Source organism: Leuresthes tenuis, unplaced genomic scaffold, assembly GCF_036924035.1.
Source record: "Leuresthes tenuis unplaced genomic scaffold, fLeuTen1.0.hap1 SCAF_16, whole genome shotgun sequence".
Taxonomy (NCBI): Eukaryota; Metazoa; Chordata; class Actinopteri; order Atheriniformes; family Atherinopsidae; genus Leuresthes; species Leuresthes tenuis.
The window spans coordinates 19166497-19188624 of NW_027325370.1; the positions used below are offsets into that span (position 1 = coordinate 19166497).

At 42.9% G+C, this 22128-nt stretch overlaps 1 protein-coding gene across 4 annotated transcripts; it reads left to right on the forward strand.

Annotated features, from left to right (window-relative positions):
- Positions 1–1055: 1055 nt before the first annotated feature.
- Positions 1056–21665, forward strand: usp19 (ubiquitin specific peptidase 19). Of its 4 annotated transcripts, none has more exons than XM_072366630.1 (26): positions 1056–1390; positions 2426–2801; positions 5367–5495; positions 5631–5767; positions 5972–6514; positions 8963–9332; positions 9617–9773; positions 9856–9927; positions 10343–10458; positions 11119–11360; positions 11573–11765; positions 12403–12536; positions 12676–12834; positions 12985–13095; positions 13184–13294; positions 13444–13545; positions 13694–13834; positions 13941–14059; positions 14139–14282; positions 14810–15201; positions 15297–15407; positions 15587–15803; positions 16297–16449; positions 16586–16752; positions 16855–17030; positions 20533–21665. In XM_072366630.1, exons 2-26 carry the CDS (start codon positions 2591–2593, stop codon positions 20671–20673), a joined length of 4548 nt encoding a protein of 1515 aa, XP_072222731.1. In that variant the 5' UTR covers positions 1056–1390; positions 2426–2590; the 3' UTR covers positions 20674–21665. The 4 variants fall into 4 exon arrangements, with proteins under 4 accessions (XP_072222731.1, XP_072222732.1, XP_072222730.1 ...); XM_072366631.1 differs by having other exon boundaries at positions 11125–11360; XM_072366629.1 differs by lacking the exon at positions 20533–21665 and adding an exon at positions 18371–19239 and having other exon boundaries at positions 11125–11360.
- The last annotated feature ends 463 nt before the right edge of the window (positions 21666–22128 follow it).

Consider the following 22128-nt stretch of genomic DNA (forward strand, 5'->3'; position numbering starts at 1 on the left):
ATCTGTTCCCACTCAGGTCTGCAAGGGTGTACAATGTCCCGTTTTCTACTTTGGTGTCCAAAAAGATGAGATAAGCGATAAACCTTTATTAGTCCCACAGCAGGGGAAATTCACATTGTTACAGCAGCAAAATACAGTATAGGAGACAATAGGAGAGAACAAAAGCCACAAGGGCACTATGATATATATATAAAAAAAAGGGTGCTTGAGTGCTGTCTTGAACCCATGATGTGCTTTGACACCCTTTAAGAGTCCGGAGGACTGTCTGTTACAAAAAACATTGTTTCCAGTAATGACAGAGCACTGGGAACTACAGCTGAATGACTGGGAACACCAGTGCAGAAGGGAATGTAAACGTGTAGAACATGTCTAATCTAATATACGCCGCTCTTGTTGGATGGTTTTTAGTTAACCAAGCAAAAGTGATGTATTCATATACATATTTTGAGATATTTTAAGTTTAGAGTTATTCCTTTAAATGCATCAAATAGAAACTCGACAGTTCTGCACCGTTTTACCCAAGGACAACGCCTTTTTCTTAAACTAGTATTCGCCGAGGTCCCAATGAATGTAATGGATCTACCTGCCCATCCCTGCGAGAATACTGGTTCACACGAAGAGTTGACATATGAGCACTACTGAATGTTTACTCAGAGGGATTTTGGGATGCCTATGCTTATTTCCCGCAGCTCATTCTGGACACCACTCAATAATCAACCTGGGTTCCTTTGCTCCAGTGCTACCCTGTCACATGTTTTATGTGTTTGTTAGTGTGTAATTACTTAAATAAAATCACATTTATTTATATGCGACCCAAATAGTCTTATCATCATCTGGAGAGTGGATCGGATTTAACAGATGGTCGCATTTGTAGGATGTGGTCTGAACATTTTGGACAAACAAACGAGCAACTTTCAGAACTTGCTATTTTTTCAAATAAGAATATATACCAAATGCATAATCCACCCAAGGCTGGGCTGAAAGACATCACGGAGAGACATTTGAGTAGGGGGAAGAGTCCCAGATCATGTGAACGCGTCATCCAGGAAGTAGTTTAGACGCGAACTCGTTTCAGCTCTGGCCGGGCAGCTGTATATTTTATTCCCAACAAAGTAGGCTCACCCCGCAGAGGCCGAATGATATTAGCGGACTAAACAGACGCATACTTGATGCATTCTGCTTGAGGACTGAAACTATCTTGTTATTTTACAGAAATGGGTCCTGGTTAGATGTAATTGAATCTAGAAATTCCGTGGACTACGGCGGTTTTGAGTCCGGGTTGGAGCACTGCGGCCCGCGGCCGTGAAGGATCACAGTAGCACCCGGACGAAGCACAAGGAGTCGTCCGCTATTGTGTATTCAGACAGGATTATCACATCACTAAACTTCCGTAAGTCTCCTGTCTTTGTGTCACGATGGTTTTGATATTTTAAAAACAGACGGCCGTTCGTTCCCATGACATGTCACGTTGTGTTATTTGTGTTTAAACACGGCGCAGTGTCGAATCGTTTCGTTTCAGCTGCAGTTAGCATGTGGCTAATGACATTAGCTGCTCAGAGACTGTGGGAGCGTTTGATTGGACGACCTGTCCGGCGCTCTGCCTGAAGATGCTTGTGGACATCAGCTTTAGTGGAAAATATAGATAAACCATAGCCATTAACTTCAATTTGGATCAATACAGTAGTAAACAAAGAGCCTAGTGCTGGTTGGAAAGACCTTGATACTTGATTCAACCGTTAGAGGTTGTGTACCCCGTTGAGAATGATTGTGTTCAACACTTGAGCGTGAGTCAGATCGGTGAAAGGCCATTTATTAACTTTAATTTATGGGGTCGAGAAAGCACTGTTCTTCCAGTATGTTAGATAAACGTTACCTCAAGGTATATGTGTATGCTCCATATCCCAGGGCACGTGGTAACATTAAACAGATGTACAATAAAACAAACGAACCTCTTCAGTCGCTTAGCTCACCAGTTGCTAAGCTATCTCCTGAGAGGAGAGGGAGCCGCGTTAAGCTAGCTAATGATCGGAATAAACACTGCCCACGTCTTATTAAACAGTTACTAATTAGCTAGTAAAAGGGGTCATTTAGCTGTTGTTTATTGTTTGACAATTGACTGTTCTAACTAGCAGTTTGGTAGTGCCATGTTAAGGAAATGTAACTAGGCAATTTTTTTAAGACATAATGGCCACGTTCCCCTTAAGCATTGTTATTTGATACCTGCTCCTAATTGGCTTAAAGCAGTTAACCTTCCTATTTGTTTTGTGCATTTGCCTTTAAACTAGGGATGGCAGATTTCAAAGTTGTTTAACTTTGCATTTTACTAGAGCCTGCAGATGACAAACTTTGCTGCCATAGAATTTATTTTACATTTACATTAAATTTACATCTTTATTATTATATATCTCTCTGTCATCTGCTTTAGGTCCCCATCCCTTGCTGACTTTGCTGATTCTGTTCTGGGAGAGTTCAGACCAGTATCATCGCCAAGATAGCTGGGCCAGGCAGGAAGAGGCACACCTCAGAACCAGACCCCAGCAGCGGTAGTGATTCCAGCGACGGGCGGCCTGTTAGTGCCAAGTGCCTGAAGATGGCCAGCAGCGGAGGTAGTGAGTCAGTGGGCCGTCGTGGTGGGGCTCAGCAGAGAGGAGGCAATGGCAGGGAGAACAGCTCAGACCTGCCCTCCAGTACCAGTAAGAAGAAGCAGAAGGACAGGGCCAACCAGGAGAGCAGAGAGGCCAAGAGAGCAGCTGCAGCAGCTGTTGCAGCAGTGGATGGAGTTCTTGCAGAGGTCAAGAAAGGTAAGATCACATAAAATGTTGAAACTTTTAAATTATTAATTGATTTGCATTTTATTTTTAACTTAAACTGATAAATGATAAGAATAACGCATTCACACACTTTTGTGTTATTAGAGCCTTAATGTAAAACCAATATATTGGTTGAGCTCTACAAAGACTTAAATCATATGTGGGAGTAACAAGCAACTTTATCTCTAACTTTAGAGGCACTTCACACCCCTTTAGTGACTACTTTTTCAAAAATCCAGCAGCCTTTTGACCAAACTTTGAATAGTTTCCACAAAAAACAGTTTGCAGCACTCCCCTGAATGCAACGGGCTCTGAGGAGAAAGAGTGTTGATTATAGTTTATGGTAATGGTTATAATGCAGCCACATCTAAGATGTTTGGCAACTGGTCCAGTCATGTAGATAATCAGTTTAGTAAACAAGAGCACAGCAGAATCAGTGAATATGTGAGAGGAAACACAAAGACAGTAAGGCTTCTACCATTTAACCCATTCAGATCCAAAGCATAATTTAAAAAGCTAAAAGCTGAGCAGCATTTGAAGACCTCAGAAAAGAAGAAACTATAGATGTGAATTGAAAATTACCTGAGAAAGCTTTGGCTTTTCTTTTGAGTTACTCAATTTGCCCTCATATCTGGCAATATTTCGATAGGGGTAACGTTTCAGACTTCAAAGATGATGGCACACAAACGTCGTTCCACGTCTGAAAAAGAGAGCACGCCACATCAGGCCTGAATGGGTTGATCATTTCACATCAAAATGTAAAAGCTTGTGATACTGGCTTCACCGGCTGCCCATCCCGTCTACTTGGGGAGTCGTTGACGTGTGCTGGCGTATAAATGATGTGTTGTGGTTTCCACCATTCTGTTAGAAAGCACTGACTTTCCCAATATTATTTCCCCAATATTCACATACTCAATTCCTCCTCCTCCTTTATTTGTGTCTTAGTCTTTCCCACCAGAGATTTTTTTGGGGGGGAGAGAGAGTAGAAGCGACAGGTGACAGGAATTTTTCAACATTAAGCGCTCTCATTTTAAACAGATGTCAACTAACCATGATGTGTGACAGCTGCATCATCACACCATGTTTTTTTTTTTTTAGTTGCAGGCTAAAGTAAATGCCACGCCCCTTTCAGGTGTCACTCGAGACAACCTGAATATTTTGCAGGGTGACAGAAAAAACAAAGAGGCTAAAATATGGCAAAATGCACCGTACTTTTTTCATTGTTTTTTATCTCTCAGATTCACACTTCTGTTCTGCTCCTTATTACCGAACAGACTGCAGCCGAGTAGTTTGCCGTCACCACATCTAGCACTTACTCTATATTCACTGGCGCTAAATTTGACATGATCCCATATTGGGACCGTTACGGTAATGCACACACAGGAGGTCTTCCACTCTGCGTGAAGCGGAGGTGACCGCAAAGGGACCGTCTTTTTCTTTTTTTTTTTTTTTTTTTTTTAGAAAGTCATTTAAATTTGACCAAAAGGTGGTATTTTTAATTTGCTGAAAGAAAGAAATCAAAGTTACTAAATCTAGTTGGAAACCATGTTTAATCTGGTGTGTGTGCTTAAAGAGGGCAGGAGCATGTGTAACACGGGTGTGAGGTGGGGGCAGGGTGCTAAAACCAAGCGTTGCATGCTCTGCAGTTGTAGATTTTATAAATCTATTATTGTGCATGGTCGGTCTGCTCGAGTATTAACATTATGTGGGAAGTCCTGTTGTTTTAGCCTCTGTGGTGTGGCTCCACTGGGAGCACGACAGTCACCATCTGGGAGGGATTGAGTGTTGCTTCTGACCTTTCAAGGGTGGTTAAGTCAGAGGGGGAGATAGAAAGGAGTAAGTGTGGGGAAAGTTGAAGCCCTCCAGTTGTTGTTGAAGACTGGAGGATCCATACATGCCCTCTTTCTTGTCAGAGAATGCAGTACTTGTTGCGCGGCTTTAAATGCAAATCTCATTCGTAATCGCTGCCACACGTCTGAGGTCACTATGAAAAATGGTAGGTGTTTTGATTATTTTTGGAAATGTTTGGACTCTTGTATGTTCTCCAAAAATAAGTTGATAATTGGTTTTCATGCAGTTGTTTACTTTGAGCGCAGTTTTATGTGGTTCAGACAATTTTAGATGTCCTGCCTTCAATTGCTGCTCTCTGTCTGCCCCAGTGGGCCCGGGAGTGCTCTGGGCTGACCCACTTGAGCATGTAAGTGCAGTGGTATGGTCCATCTGAATTTTTAAGCAGGTGTATTTTAGTCTGTCCGTGTGACTACACTGTTAAAGGGCAGAAGCAAAGAGACAGTATGTTCTGCTGATGACTGCTTTTGAGTCCATTTGGTAAAGTCTCGTTGTGATCTTTAGATTTTCTTCTTCTTTTTTTTTTTATTCATTCATCCTGTGTCCATTTTTGCCAGGTGGTTTCTCCCTTATTTGATCTTGAAAATATCAGCATCACCATTACTCAGGTTTCTGACGAAGCATCATGATGGCCTAAAGAAGAGAATGATTTTTAACTTCCTCTTCTGCTTTAACATTGGTGCTACTTCTGCCGTTTTCTTTTCTCAGATGTGTTTGTGGACTGGAAGCAGAATGTTAATGAGGTGACTGTCAGACTGCGCTGTGGGGAGGGTGTGCAGAGGATAGAGGATATCAGCACCACGTTCACAGACACACACTGCAATGTGTCCCTCCCAGGTAAGTGGTAGTGAAACTTGAACATGAATTAAAACCGTGGATAAATAAATCAATGTAACGGGTAGAATAATCTCACATAAACCCACAAGACAACAGGCAGAGCTTTTCAGACTCAAAAGTTTGTTCATTTTTCAGATGGGCGGCAGTGGAACTGCCAGTTGCAGGAGGAAATTGAAGCCTCGTGTAGCAAAGTCCAATACAAGGAAAAGGGTGGTTTCCTGCACCTCATCATGCATAAGAAGATCCCCTTTCACATTTGGCCTTCCCTTAAGGTGAGTCTGTTTTCTCTCTTTGTTCCAATACGTCTGTGTTCAGATTTTCCTCGGATAATTGACTGAATAATTGCTAAGGATTTTGGGCGTTGTGCGGTCATGTCACAAACTGTTCGACCTCCGAAGAGTAGGCATGTCAGAAAAAGTTTGAAAACCACTTGACTAAATGACTGTTTATTCCTATTTTTTTAAACTCTGCTTCAGTCAAACAAGAAGGAGAAGGAGGCAGCACCCAGAGAGACCAAATATGACACAAAAGCTGTTACCTTGGAGTCGTCAGAGAAACCCAAACTGTCAACACCGCAGCCACAATGTCATCCCAAGCCTCCCTCTTCTCCGACACACAGCGAGTCGAGACGCAGCAGTGGCAAAGCAGAGCGGGGTATCAAGCGCTGCTTGAAAAATAAACCCTGCGATAAGGCCACTACGGACTCTGTAGGGGAGAAAAGTGGAGCTGGAGATGGCTCAAACGCCACCAGCAAACCTGTTACTGTCACCAAAGGTGAGCAGCAGCCTCAGGAACCCAGTGCCAAGCGCACAACTGCACGGCTGCCCAAAACGACAAAAGAGGCTGAGGGGGACCTGCCCTCTGTTAAGTCTACAGCAGCAAATGGTAAAGCGCTGCACGCACACCAGCCCGCGAGTCGGAGCCCTCAGACACAACGCAGGGATGCAGACAACAGAGCAGAAGGACAGGACAGCGGCCAGGAAGTGGGACTGGAAGTGGCTGCTGCCAGCACAGCTCAGGTGAGATTAGTAGACTGTGTGGTTGCTTATTTGAACGCTTCAGCTTTGTGGTTTTAAAGTAGAATCATTTCCTTATTTTTTTTGTTTCAGAAATGTACAGTAAAGCATCTGAATGTGTCTATGTTAGAGTGCGCCGTTGCAGAGCAAAATCAACAACCAGAAGACTTAGGTTAAACACAGTGGGGTTTTCATATGTCCCAATGTACTGCTTTAACCATTTCTACTTTTTAAGAAAGCTTAAAGCTTTTGCCAGTGAGCGCTAACCCATGAAAACTGGATGCAACATATACGTGAACCTCCCTTTCAGACCCGAAACGGCATCAGAACTGCTTTTACCTTTCAGGCCTGTCGTCATTATAAGACGTTAGTTTAATTCTTTATTAAAAAAACATAAAGATTAAGTCAATAATTTACACTAAAAGCTGAAAGTTTAACCTCTCTATTTCGATGCAGAAAAGTTTGTAAATGTACACAACGGGCCACAGCCTTACTATCAAAAAGACCTGGATTTGAAGAAGTTGTGTCCATCAGAGAGAAATGAATTTGTGGCGTGAGGAGAACCAGTTGTTGTAGTGCTCAGTTCTTGTTTGTGTTGGCCTGTATCTCTGCACTCCGTCACCTTCGGTCTGTCGTACATCAGTGTCCTGGCAGCCTGATGCCAGTGGAAACATAAACTACAGAGGATTGCACGGAGTGTCAGTTGTCGGCTATTAATCTTACACAATTCTGACGGCTCCTACGTCCCATCTGGAACCCCCGTAAAATAATCCTGCCCTTATCCTTTTTCCTTATCTGAAATGAGCACCACACACCGGTCACTTTAATATTGTTGCAGTAGCGTCGCTGAACTCTCGTCTGTTCAGCTGCACAAAATGCATCCTGGCAGAAACTTTGGCTGTTTTCCAAACCGCTCATGACATACTACACTCGCTGGAATACAACAACAATATTAATAATGATCCTGACTGTAGTAAATGATTACATTTAAAAAAAAAAAAAAAAAAAAAAGATATGTTCTTCTTTTCTGGCATGACCTGCTGTGCAGTAATCTCCCACCTGGACAAAATTGGAGCAGGAAACGCAAATAAGCAATTTGGACCGCCATTTTTCTGTTTTAAGACTGCTGCAGCGCAATGCATTGTGGGATATAGTGTCCTACTTAGTCTGGTCAGATGCATACTAGAGAATTTCTTTTCCACATCAGTGCAGCATCTGGGTACTTTTCACATACTGCAGACTCTGCAGCAATAACAATTTGGCAAAATGCAGTGCTGGCATAGTACGCAGCCTTTAAATGACTGTGAAAACCGTCAGCTAACGTTGGTAACACTGGTGGGCTCAGTTCTTGTTAGTTGGATTTCAAATTGGGTGCAAATAATCAGTTGTTTAAGCTCCAGATGTTTGATATTACTCTGCTATAAAGTAGTGGTTAACCATTCAGCCTGTTCAAATGAATTAAAATAACTGGCTTACAGTCAGGTTTCTCTAACAAGCTTTATTAATTGTCGACAAAACGGGAAATTTCACAGATAATTTACTTAGATTTCACTAGAATATTATTTTCAATGTGTCGAACACCTGCATTTTACATCGCGAGAGCTAATTCTTTAATATGATACAATGTGTGTGAGTGTCAGAATAGACAAAAGCCTTGAGCTGCTTGTTTTTATCGCACTTTGTCTTTTTGTCAGACTGTGACAACAGTAAGTGGGAACATGTCTCGTTTAAAACCAGGTAGAATGTTACTAGATGCACGGAGTTTATTTATGGTCAAAACTCACTATTGAATGGATTTTCTTTTCCTTATTTTCTCAGAACTATAAATAAACATATTATGGCCCAAAGATTTCTTTATAAAAACCTTCTAAAACCAGTGGGTTCACTGGGAAACTCAGAACTGAAACGTTTTATTTCTCCGCCCTTCGAGAAACTAGAAACATTAAATGCAATCATTAAAGATATTCTTATTATAAACTCTTGACTTTGCTCATATTTCGCAGTACTTTTGAGGATGATTGTGTTTTCAAAATCTTAAATCGCTTCAGGCCAGAAAGCTAAAAGCAGACATGTTGTATGTTGCATCAGATTGTTGTGTTTTAATAAGAAATCGGCCAATAACACCACCCAGCTGGCAGGGATTGTGTGTAATTCTGTGGTTTGTTCAGACAGCAGATCGACAGCTAAAAATGAACCAGCTGGGAAAGAGACAACTGTGCTCTGTCTGTTGTATATTGAACTGTCTTCACAGCTTTTAGTGTCACAAAAGTCAGAATTGCAGATGCTTTGGATCTCACTGAAGTGTTTAGTCGTATCTGTACATAGTCTTGGTTTGAACTAGAGTAAAGTTACCTATTTTCATTATGATATCAGGGAGCAGGGGAGTCGTGAAAAATCCATAGCTCCAATCCATCTTTTCAGTATACATATTTTTACTCCTTTCTTACTCAGTTGGTAGAGACGAGAAACCATTCATCAGACACGTCTGGAGCAGCGTCACATCTCAGCGATGACCAGCCGGTAGCTCCTGTCAGCACCAGTCACTGCTTCAACAACGAGGTGGACTCAACTTCTCCCCAAAGGCCGAGGGAGAGCACAGACCCTGAGGCGGAGAGAAAACCTGCTGAGCACGAATCGGGGCAGGATACTCTAACCCACCACCAGCTTGGGTCAACAGAGACGCTGTCGGTACCGGCTGCTGGCGTGGCTGCCAGACAAAGCCAAGCGCCGGGTCAAACTCTGAAGCAGAATAGCTGTGACGGAGAAGAGAAGCAGGACCAGTCGAAGGAAGAGCCACCCCTGGAAGTGAAGCAACAGGATGGTTAGTTTAGAGGTTTTTGGGGATGATTTGCATGTTTTTACTAAAATTTTTGTCATTGACATCAAATGGTCTGCCAAGTCTTGTCATCCTAGTACCAGATGAGCACATTTCAGATCCTTTTTTTCCCTCCCTGTTCTGTTTGTGGCCCCAGGCTGACGCAGAAACTATGTACACAAAATACTGTGTGCACTTAACTCAGACTGGTTGGTGTGAAAGCAGCTCCGTAGCAATGATTTATTCACTATCTGACTGGATTTGTTGATGTCTTGTTGATCTCCTTGCAGCCCCAGAGCCGATGGTCAACCTGCAGACCGTGAAGAACGACTCGTATGAGAAGGGCACAGATCTGATGGTGGTGAATGTTTATATGAAGGGAATCTGCAGGGACACGGCCAGGGTCATCTTCAGAGAGCAGGACTTCACACTCATCTTCCAGACAAGGTGGTGGCTCGTTAATGAAATGTTGCTTTTACATCTTCCAAAAATGACAAGCGATTGACGATCCCATCTTATTTACCTACAGCGACACAAACTTTCTTCGGCTTCATTCAGACTGTGGACCAAACACAGTTTTCAAGTGGCAAGTCAAACTCAGGTAACTACAACAAGCATAATCTTTAAATGAGCAGTTGGAGGGAGCAGAGTTGACATTTGCTCCAGGCAGCGATTCATGTTGGTGTCAAACTACATGGAGCCATTATTTGGAACTAATGAGTCATGAAGAAGCTGTCAAGCACATTAACTGGATAAAGTAGTACCTGTCATTTGAGAGGCTAAAAGGTTAACTGGAACTGCATTCCCTCTTTACCCTCCGCTAATATGATCATTTTCTGGCAGAAAATGGAAGAGCTAATGATGGCTCTACCTCCGTGTATGTGACATCCTTAATGTCACAAATGTTCTTAAACGGTGGTGGGAATATTTCAGCGCTGAGCAGTGCAGTTCCCCTCACTGCACAACACTTTGTCCTTGGAGCTGACCTGACTGCATTTGTGCCTCCTGTGTTTCAGGAACCTGATCCAGCCTGAGCAGTGCAGCTACTCCTTCACCCCATCCCGCCTGGACATCACCCTGAAGAAGAGGCGCAGCCAGCGCTGGGGGGGTCTGGAGGCCCCAGCCACACAAGGTCTGCTGCCAGGCTTCTACTCGGAGGAATTTAGATTTTCTAACATGTATTCCTGTGGCTTTGTCTTACACACCTTGTCAGTTACAAACCTAAGCTCGCGTGCTCGGATAAATCATGGATTCATTATTTAAGGGATTCATCGAGAGAGGTGAAAATGTGCAGAAGACTGAAGCAAAGATCACAGCTTAGATCTTTGTTATGAGTTATATTCCTGCACTGCAGCATGTTTGTTATTGTGTGAAATTATTGATTAATCAGTAACAACACTAATAAATGCATAAATGAATACATTTCTTATGCCTGTAATTGGATAACGGTGATAGTCTGTGTAACCTTAAGGTTTTGTAATGTCCTGAGGCTTGGTGTGAGAATATTTATCGCATTGTCTTTTAAAATGATTCTTTAAAATAATGCAATTTGATTGAGTCAAAATGTCTTGTCAACAATGAAGAACTCATTCCATTTACAGTGGTGTGTAACAGAGAATAATGATCATAGTTAACACACTGAAGCTGGATAATATTTGATGTCAGGGATCAATGCTTTTAAGGAAATCCTTCTGAAGAAGGTGTCTGTAACTCTAACTGATTGTTCAGGCCTGTCCTGTGTGTCACTGCAGACCTTCAGCTTCTAACCACAAGCTCCGTTGTCCTGTTTAAGGTGCAGTGGGTGGTGCTAAAGTTGCTGTGCCCTCCAGCCCTGCCTGCATGGAGAAGAGCCAGCCAGGCAGCAGCCAGCACAGCCTCCCAAGTAAGGAGGAGCCTCCACGGGTGGGTGAGGACACGCCCAAAGCCCCCAAGGCCTCACCCAGAGGAGTGGAGGATGGCGGTCTGGATACTGTTGCTCCTCGAACTGTCTCTGAGCACGTTGCCATCACCAAGCCGGAGCCTACCGTTACCACGGTGAGTGTGGAAGTACCCACACAAACTTAAGGAACTAGTCACTTTGGCCACATGTTACCCGTCTGAATTTCTGAAAGATGAGAGCAGAGGTCATATTAACAATACAGAGGTGTGACGTGTGGATAGCCGCAGGATGAAATGAGTTGAGTGTAAACAAGAAAGACTGATGTGAAAAAGTAAACTGGTTTGTGTGCCTGTGTTTCTTGCCTCAGCCTAAGCCTACCTGCATGGTGCAGCCTATGACACATGCACCTCCTGCCAGCAATGAGCGCCATGAGGAAGAGGAAGAGAAGAAGGTGTGCCTGCCTGGTTTTACAGGGTTGGTCAACCTCGGCAACACCTGCTTTATGAACAGTGTCATTCAGTCCCTGTCCAACACCAGAGAACTCAGGGATTACTTTCATGGTAACTTGGGAATTTAACTACTTTGTTTATCCCCTTGAACACAGAAAAAAAAAAGGTGTATTATTTCAAGACCCAGAGGGACAGAAGGCTCAATTAATCTTTCACACTCGTGCCAAAAATGATAATCTGCTTTACTGCTACGAAACGCAACATGTTGCGTTTTTGTTTATGCCTGGGTTCAAGCATAAATTGGGTCCACAGGGGCAGGTTGAATGAGGACTCAGTAAGTTTAACAGGCTTTATCTGCATAATCCAGATGTAATGTGGTTTCAACACTAAAAGATTTTAAAACCCTGAAATAATTGCAGCTAAATGTAGTTCACTGTGTTCTTGGAGGTGAAGCTGGCAATGTAACATAAGTTGATTAAAAACCTGTCATCACATAGAAGTACAAAGGGCTTTATCATATAAATGTTTGTATTTATTAACACAGCCCAATGTTTAAGTATTTACTAGTTTTTGAGGATGCTGGTCTTGTTTCAGTGCTCATCCATATAAGGTAACTCCAAGATTTTGCAGGTTACATTGATTTTTTTTTTTTACATATCTGTTTGTCCATCTGTGTCAAAGCTCCCAGTTAAATCAAAGGATGGTGTTTGGTTACATTTCCTGATGCCTGTGTTTGCTTCATCCTCAGACCGAGCGTTTGAGGCTGAAATCAACTGCAGTAATCCGCTGGGAACGGGAGGCAGGCTAGCTATTGGCTTTGCTGTGCTGCTCAGGGCCCTTTGGAAAGGGACACATCATGCCTTCCAACCATCAAAGCTGAAGGTATACAAGCAGTATTTTTTTTCTTCTTCTTCTTTTTAGGTATCATCTAAATGTTTTTCCTTCTCCATCGCAGTCTTTCTAAGACTCATTACATTTTATATCAGTGTATCATTTTCTGCTTTTGCTTGTAACCACGCAGGCAATTGTGGCCAGCAAAGCCAGTCAGTTTACGGGTTACGCCCAGCATGACGCACAGGAGTTCATGGCGTTCTTATTGGACGGACTCCACGAGGACTTGAACCGCATCCAGAATAAACCATACACAGAGACGGTGGACTCTGATGGACGGCTCGATGAGGTTGGTGAGATGTTCAGGAGCGGCCTGATATGGAAATGATGATTTTTTTTCATACTGTAGTTTACTAAACTACTTGGGGGGTGATGACTCCTTACCCACTAGAACTTAATCAAGTCTGGGCTTGTCGGTGTGTTTTATCTGTTGGTGCAGGTGGTGGCAGAGGAGGCGTGGCAGAGGCACAAGATGAGAAATGACTCCTTTATTGTGGACCTCTTCCAAGGCCAGTTTAAATCCAAGCTTGTGTGCCCCACATGCTCTAAGGTAACATACAATTCTACAAAAAATGTGATGTTGTAGTCATGAAGAGCATTCTTTGGCATTGTCTTCAGCTCGTTGTGTTCTTTTTCAGGTGTCCATCACCTTTGATCCCTTCCTCTATCTGCCCGTCCCGTTACCTCAGAAACAAAAGGTGCTCTCTGTTTTCTACTTTGCTAAGGAGCCTCATAAAAAACCCATCAAGGTAAGATGATATCGGTGGCGTCTACTTTCTGCCGAAACAAACTATAGCCATACTGATATAGTCAAATAATGTGTTTAATTGAGAAAATGTAGATCTATCCTCCATGTTATCCCCTCTTTAACCTAAGTTTTGATTTATGTGTTTCCTAGTTTTTGGTGAGTGTGAGCAAAGAGAACTCCAGCACAGCTGAGGTCCTCGACTCCATCTCCAGGAGTGTGAGGGTCAAACCTGAGAACCTCAGACTGGCAGAGGTGTGATATTTAAATCAATCAAGATTCTATACCGGGACAGAAAACTTAAAATCACCCTGTGAAATTCAGAGCAATACACAGCAGTTGTTATGTTGTCAGTAAATACTCACAAAACAACAATTTCTTTAATTTTTTTTCCACCTCACAGGTGGGGAAGAACCACTTTCAGCGCATATTTCTGCCGCCCCATTCCCTGGACACAGTGTCCCCCTCAGACATGTTGTTCTGCTTTGAGGTGCTTTCCAAAGAACTGGCCAAAGAGAGAGTGGTATTACTCAGAGTGCAACAGGTAAAAAAAAAAAAGGAAAAGAACTAACTTTGTTGTACTTTTCTACAGTATGCTTTGTTTTGGCAGCTTTAACAGGTATTAAAAGCACCCTCCGTTTGCTTTCCAGAAACTCCAGGTGCCCAGTATCCCGATCTCAAAGTGTGCTGCCTGCCTAAAGCCACCAGTGTCTGAGGAAGACAAGCTGAAGCGGTGCACTCGCTGCTATCGAGTGGGTTACTGCAATCAGTAAGTGTCCTTTGAAAATGTTTTTGGTGGAAAACAAATCATCCTGCATACAGTGAGTCATTCATCTCCTCCCTCCCAGAGTGTGTCAAAGGACCCACTGGCCCAGTCACAAAGGCCTGTGTCGACCCAACTCGGAGAACGTGGGTCTGCCCTTCCTGGTTAGCGTGCCTGAATCTCGGCTTTCCTACACCCGCCTCGCCCAGCTCCTCGAGGGTTACTCCAGGTAAATGTAATAGTGCGGTATTTGCTGTAACAAATCTAAATGCTTTCCATGTTAGACTTTGAGTTCAATACATTCAAAGTCACAGAAACATGTAGAAAGTCCTTTTAAACTGTCAGTTTTCCTGGATGCTTTTGGCTCAAGTGGGTCAAACGGTTGCTGTGAGAAGCCGTTTACACTTTCAGAGCACCATGTTTGGTGGCTTTCTGTCTGAAAAACATTCCACACTTCTCATCATTTTCAGCAAAGCTTTTATTTAGTTGTCGCTCGTTCTCAAAGGGCGCCACACTTTATTTGGCAAAATAAACTCCCTCTTCCTTCTGCCACTCTGTGTCACAGTTGTCAAACATTGCTCAAGAATGTTTTCTCTTTTTCCACATCAGTCCTGTCACACTCCAATAAAGTCGAAAGAATTTGCACAAGCATGGATCCTTTTTGTAGCCTGTTTAAAAGAAGAAAGGAACAAACCCTTACAGATCTTTGAAAATGTTGAGCTCTTAGCGTAATCTCTCCAATGTCTTTCCCCGCAGGTTTTCTGTCAATGTGTTCCAGCCTCCTTTCCAGTCAGGCAGGACATCTCCTGAAACGTCCCAGTCTCGGGTGGACCTCCCACCAATGCCTGCAGGCTCTCCTGAGGTTCTCGGCTCCGGGGATGAGGCCACAGGTGGTAGCAGTACTGTCGGAACAGGTGATCAGGAGCTAGAGAGCCCCTCCCTGCTGCCTGAATCCCAGGCAGAATGCGCTCAGGCCTCAGCCATCCTCTCAGAGCCATCAGAACCCCGCTCCTCCTCCCAGACTTCACTCTCAACCACACGGACTAAAGATTCAGGGTTCTCCGAGTCACTCTCCTCCACTTCCAGCTGTTCTCTGGACCCTCATGCTGAAAAGGAGACTACCTGTGAGAAACAAGTGCGACCAGAAGGTAAAAAATAAACAGCAGACAGACACTTCGGTTCTTCTGCCATTCTTGTTATCTGCTTATACACCTTGTCGTTACTTTCTTTCTTCTTTCCGAAGCTGCAGTAACGGGGTATCAGCAACCAAGTGAATCTGCATCAAGTCATGCCAGTCAGTTCTACATAGCCCTGCTGGATTCTAACAACAAGGAGCAAAGGCTGGATGAGAGGGGTATGACCACAATTATCTTCAGTTCCAGTCTTTAGTTACTTTTTTTGGAGGATTTTGCATAATCCTACATTAACTTTGAATGTTCTTTGTGACTGTCAGTGAGGTGTTGATGTAAACAACAGGGATGCTGAAGGCTACTTTGGGATGTTTCAGTAAGAATTTTTCCAACCTCTTTGCAGAGGATGCACTCGCAGACCTTCCTGAGGATGCATCCCTGGAGCTGGTGTGGAAGAACAATGAGCGTCTGAAGGAGTATGTGCTGGTGAGCTCGAAGGAACTAGAATACGAGGAGGACCCTGGTTCTCTGAGTGAGACTGCAAGAGCAGGACACTTCACCCTGGAGCAGTGCCTGAATCTCTTCACCAAGCCTGAGGTGCTGGCACCAGAGGAGGCCTGGTAGGGTCACACCTTTGTTTTGTGATGAAATTCTGAAAAATAATGTAACTGCAACCACAAAGATTTTATAGTGTGCATTCAAACACGGAATTATTGAGTCATAAACACTCGTGCCAGTGTTTCGCTGAAACGACGTTTGTGCACATAGGAAACAAAAAACGAGCCTGTTAAAGGAAATTAGGACAGAAAGAAGCTAAACTTAAAACAATCCATTTGTTTTTTTGGATAAACCCCTCTGGAGCGTAGATCAAACGTTAAAGGACTTCAGTTCACGTGTGAAAGCAACTTAGAAGCGATCATACTTTTTAAATGACTTTTTGATCGTACTTTTTGGTGAATATGAGTCAGGAGCCTGATGTGGTGGTTGCTGTGGGTCAGCTTGCCTTTGATTTTGTGTTCCATTGACTAGTTGGACCTTGGTACACCCTCAGGTCTTGTCATAAATGGTGTTTGTGTGTGTTGTTGGTTGTTATATATCTAAATGTTTTTGAAGGTACTGTCCAAAGTGCCAGCAGCACCGTGAGGCCTCAAAGCAGCTGTTGCTGTGGCGACTGCCCAACGTTTTGATCATCCAGCTCAAACGCTTCTCCTTCAGAAGCTTCATCTGGAGGGACAAGATCAATGACATGGTTGACTTTCCCGTCAGGTAATCGCAAGTTAAAATTTCAGCTTCGACATTTTTGCACACGTCAATTTTTATTTTTGGTCGATTTCTTCAAATTTGGAATTTTGGACAAACCAAATGTACTTTGGGTAAATTGTAAAAGAATCGTTTCTTTCAGGAATCTGGATCTTAGTAAGTTCTGCATTGGTCAGAAGGATGAGATGCAACAGCCTCCCATTTATGACTTGTACGCAGTCATCAACCACTATGGAGGAATGATAGGAGGCCACTATACAGCTTACGCTCGCCTGCCAAATGACAAGAACAGCCAGCGCAGTGATGTCGGTGAGGCTCATGTCTGTGAGGCTCATTCCTTCTTTTTGTTTTTTACTTTGTTCTGATAAGTGTCCCATTCTCACTGTTCTTCCATCTCCTCCCCGTTCTAAGGCTGGCGTCTGTTTGATGACAGCACCGTGACAATGGTGGAGGAGAGTCAAGTCGTGACACGTTACGCGTACGTCCTATTCTACCGCCGACGGAATTCCCCCGTGGAGAGGCCGCCACGCTTCCTCCGACCTGTTGGAGCCGAGTCGCCCACGGCCGCAGGAGCCACAGCGAGCCAGGTGAGGGTGCTGCCACGGTAACACACAGAGGAGCAGCGTTCATGAGAGGCTGTTTTCTTTTCAGAGGTGGTCACCGGGCTTTCATTTTGAAGATTTCACAACGTATGTGCATCTAATTTTTGGTGATCAGGCTCCCTTTCTACAGGTCAACAAAAGCAACGACAACTATAAAAAGGGCGGTGCTAAATGATGCACTGTGGTCACTGAGGTCTGAAGCATTTAGTAGAACCACAGGAGCAATAACAAGAACTGTGTTGTTCATTTGGGAAAACTTATGGACTAACGGATAGTCGGGGTGTTGTGATGTGGGCGGTTTGTTCAAAACCATGTTTCGTGATGTTTAAAGATTTGAGAGGGGGGGGGGGGGGAAGGGCAGTTTTTGTTTGGCCATAAAAGACGGGCATGTGTGTTGAATGTCTCTGAGAAGCTCATTAATTAATCTCAGCGAGGCCTTGCTCCGAGACTTTAGCATTGTACAGCTCAGTGAGTTCATAATGCAGAGATTAGTCACTGAGAGAGCTTCCTTCTCCATGTTATGTATTTATTTCTACATGAAGATTTTTATCTGTCTGTTTAATCGGTGTTATTTAGTATAAAGTCATTTGAAATTTATTAATAGCTTAAAAACAGTTGTATTTGTTATTTACTAACCAGTAATCAGTCTAGATTTTATTGTAAATCCATGTGGAGTTGATTTATTTTATTTTATTTTTTTTATTTTGTTTTGGTTTCCATCTTTCTGATATACAAAAAAGCCCTCTGAAATCCTCATAAATATCAAGCATTCTGTCACTTAGATTTCATGATGTTTTTAACAGACGTCTTCCTTCATAAGCCTTCACAAATTGTAGACGTTAAATATTGTTCTGGTTGCCGGCTCCGTCTTGTTCATCGCTGCCTCTGTTGGAGCCACTTGTTGGTCAGTGCTGGGAGTCACCAAGCAAAGCAGAGACACAATAAGAGAGGAAAAAAGGATTGTTTCTAAACCTTTTCTTAAATTTTATTTAAAGAAGTGCTGTTTTGTGCTCCAAGTTGTATTTATTTATTTATTTTTTTTTAATCGCATAAACTTTGACCTCTTGTGATATGGGGTAAAAAGGGCCTAATTTTTTATCTTTTTTGTCGAACTCGCGTTCCATTAATTAGAAAATACACATTTTAGGATGAATTTATGCGATGTTCCTTAAAGCCAATGATGTGCCGTCTCTGCATGTCATTGGCTTCTTACAAATCTCCCAAACTCGGCAGGTAAGATCTGTGTGACGTGTCAAAGTGTAATCGTAGTATTTGTTAGACCACGCCTTTTCCCAGAAGCTGACACCGGTTTCCGCCAATCGCAGGCCTCTCTAATATGGCGGGAATTGGAGGAGGAAGAGGAGGGGCTGGACGTAGGGCCTCGTGGACTGTTCCGCACTGCGCTGCGGCGGCGACAGACGCAGAGGAACAGGGACGAGGAAGACCAATCAGAGGGGTCGGTGCGACGGCACCGCAGGCAGAGGATGTCGGACTATCCCGACGACGACTGTGTGCGATACTTTATTCTGGGCACGCTGACAGCAGTGCTCGCTCTCTTTGTTAATTTGGTCTACCCTCTGTACAAAGCCAGGTGGACCTGAGCAGAGGCTGGCTGCCGGGTCAGATCAGGGTGTCCCACTAAGCAGAGGTTTTAATCATCACACACTCTTAAAAGAAGTTAAAAGTAAAACGATTGTTGGTTCTACAGCACTTGGCTTTACAAATCTAAGCCTTTTCAGATGTCTTTGGCACTACTTCATGTATAAGACGAAACGTCCGCGTAGAATGTTAAAGTAATATATTCCTGTCATGATGAAACCTTTAAGCTCTGGTAGAGTATCAGCACACAGTACGGATCTAATGGTCCCTCACTACACGTTTCCAAGCTTTTTGCAATCATTTCTACATAGAAATATTTGTGTTTTGACCCACTATGACAGCCTTAAAAACCTGTGTTGCACATCTGGAACTGTTTGATTAACCCCTGAAGGTTTATTCTTGACCTCAGAAATGACACTTTGACAAAAGGTCATTTATTTCTCTGCGCTAAGGCAGGAGAAATGTGAGATAAACAGATGAATTGTTAGAAGAGACAGTTTAACGGTGATACATTTCAGGAAAAGCACTCAAACAAAGGTCGGCTTTAATGTGGACCCTTAGAAGTGCCTTTTCTGTTCAGCCACAGTTGTGTTTTATAGATGTTATTAGCTTTATGCTCTTAATTTTTTAGGATTATTCTTAATTATTTCTCATTTATTTAATTTTTTGTGTCTTTCGTTTTTTGTTTTTTTTTAACATCTGAAAGCCATATGCAAATGAAGGACTCAATGTTCTCAGGATGAAATCTGGTCAATAATGACACGCTTTGTTTTTAAAATGAGTAGAATTCGTACATTTCCTGACATGTTACAAGCAGGAAATTTGAAATCATTGTCCACTTTTAAAAGTTAGATTTTTTTTTTTTTTTATCGTGTAACCTTGTTTTGAGGAGAAAGACGTTTTGATTATAGACCGCTTTGAGCCTCAGATGTATGCTTTTAATATTTAACTGAAGATGGTTACTCCTGTGGCTAAAAAGATCATTTTTGAAATTGACTTTTAAAAGATACAAAATGCACAGATCTAAATGAATATACATATAAAGTAAATATAAATGCATATGAATGTGTTTTGAATTGTGTCACTTCCTTTGATTCAAAGTCCTTTTCTGTGTTGAGCTGCAGCTGTGTAACTGTGTGTGTGTGTGTGTGTGTGTGTGTGTGTGTGTGTGTGTGTGTGTGTGTGTATATTTGGGTCTCAGGGAAATCTCGATGCTTTTCTGGTACCGAAGCAGCATACAGCGACCTGTGTTTGCCTTAAAATGCTTTGTGTAACCGAGAGCATGCCATTCTCTGTATACTTGATTCAGATTTATGCAATGCTGAAGTCCATCTGGGTTTCCCGGTTGGTTCTTGCGTGTGCTCGACGTGCGCTGCGGTGACGTTGAACTTGAAGCAGGAGCTGCGTGTCTTTTACTCTGTCAGCAGCAGGAAGGGAAACTCTAAAGGGGGAAGCTGTATGTTAGTCGACACAATCTGTGCTGTTTTGAAGTTGAAATGCTGCTGGGTTTTTAGTTTGACTCGACCCGAGGGATGAAACCGTGTGTGTGTGTGTGTGTGTGTAGTCTGCTATATCATGTAAATTGCAAAGAATAATCGTGTGTAATATTTGAAGGTGTCTGTGTAATGTCTTTGGAATTATTGATCTCCTAAAAGTACTGTATTTAAAAGATGATCTATTTAAATTTCCTTGCAATAATGTATCTATTACCTCCATCTAAATGCTGCTTTCTAATATATGAAGCGTTGAAATAAAATCATGTTTATTGTCTTTACCTAGTATGTCACTCATTCTTGTGACTTTTTTTTTTTTTTCTCCTCCAGATAGTTGAAGTCTCCCAATAAACCAAACCAGCCTGATTTACAGTCAACACTGGTTTATTTTACAGGCCTCTAGCCAGTCACTGTTTGGGACAGACCTGGATCCCGAAGGACCACCCACGCTGACCCCTGAGGTGCCGTCTGACCTCTTCGCCCACGCCACAGACTGCGCAGCTCCGTCCTACAGCAACATGGAGGAGGTGGACTAGTGGCCACGAGGGCTGAGGAGCGAAACGCCAGGAGAGCTGGTCATCCGGGGACGCCATAATTGGGAGCTGGAAACATCCGTATTCATCATCAGCGTTTGAATCGGATGTCCAAAACAAAGGTGCAATGTTAGATCTGGATGTGGCCTCCGATTAATGATCGCCACACCCACGCGTCAGTAAAATACATTAATAAACTTACTCATTAAGGCTTAACCAGCTGCTTTTCTAGGTCTATTCATCCAGATTATATAATGACACACACACACACAAGCTTACACACTCGTATCATCTCGGAACTCCTGTTAGTTGCTCCCGTCACAGTAAAGCTGCGGCCGGAGGGCTTCACCTGCAGCCACCTGCAGGGCTCAGCGGCGCCTCCACGCACCAACGCACCTTCAGGTCTGGAGTCCAGCTAAAGACCTTAACCAGACCTGATGGTCCCTGGCTGAGGCTGTGGTTGTTTTGGGGGGTAGATGTGGGGCGTGGTTGTTTAAGTGTGTATAAATCTTTATTCTTATTATTTTTAAGGCTGGTTTGACTTGTTTGTGGCAGCGAATTCAGTGACTGATCAGAGGAAAAAAGAGGGGTGGTGACTTTAATTTCTTCTTCTCAGAAATGTAGAGGGCACACGCTTTTTCTTTTTTTTTTTTTCTTCTTCTTCTGTTGTTGCTTTCTAAAATTCAGTTGGTGTTTTTTTTGTTTTTGTTTTTTTTTCTATTTTCTACTTGTTTAGATATTTGATCCTGTGGATGCAATTGTCAGAAGGCTTCAGTAGAAACTGAAATGTGCATGGCTGCATGTTCGTACAGGCCGTAACCCCCTGTTTAAACTATCCTACAGTTAATTGTTTCTGTTCCCTGTGAGTTGTCCAGTCTCACCCCTTCCCTCCTTTGTCATGGACTGCGTATACAAAGTGGGAATAATTAAGAATGCTGCTGTGGATACTATAAATGGTTAATATAAATAAAAAAAGTTGAATTGCTGATGGCAAAGTCTGCAACTTTTCCTCTTTTGTCTCTACACTTGACATGTAAGAAGTGAGTTGTACATGAAACAAGTGATGACTGATTTAGCGCTTTAGTTTTCTCCTGCTTATTGACAGAGCTTTCAACTCGCATTCTTTAACAGAGCAGAGCATCTCTTGCACTTTTAGTAAATTTAATCACAAGTTAAGATACTGGCCTGCTGTGCCTAAAGCCGTATGTAAATAAAGGCTCTCGGGCATAACCGAACAATTAGAATATAACTGAAAACCTAGCTGGTTTTACCCCCCTTTTACCTGGCTGTGAGCCCCCATTGATCTGAATATTTGCCCTACTCCCACCCATTAAAACCTTTAACCAGAAGTTGGATCAGGTATCATTAGTACTTGTTAATTTGAGGTGATTTGACTGACCAAAACCATATTTGCTCGCATGTATAACATGAGGATTAAAATAAAATGAGTTCTCAAGT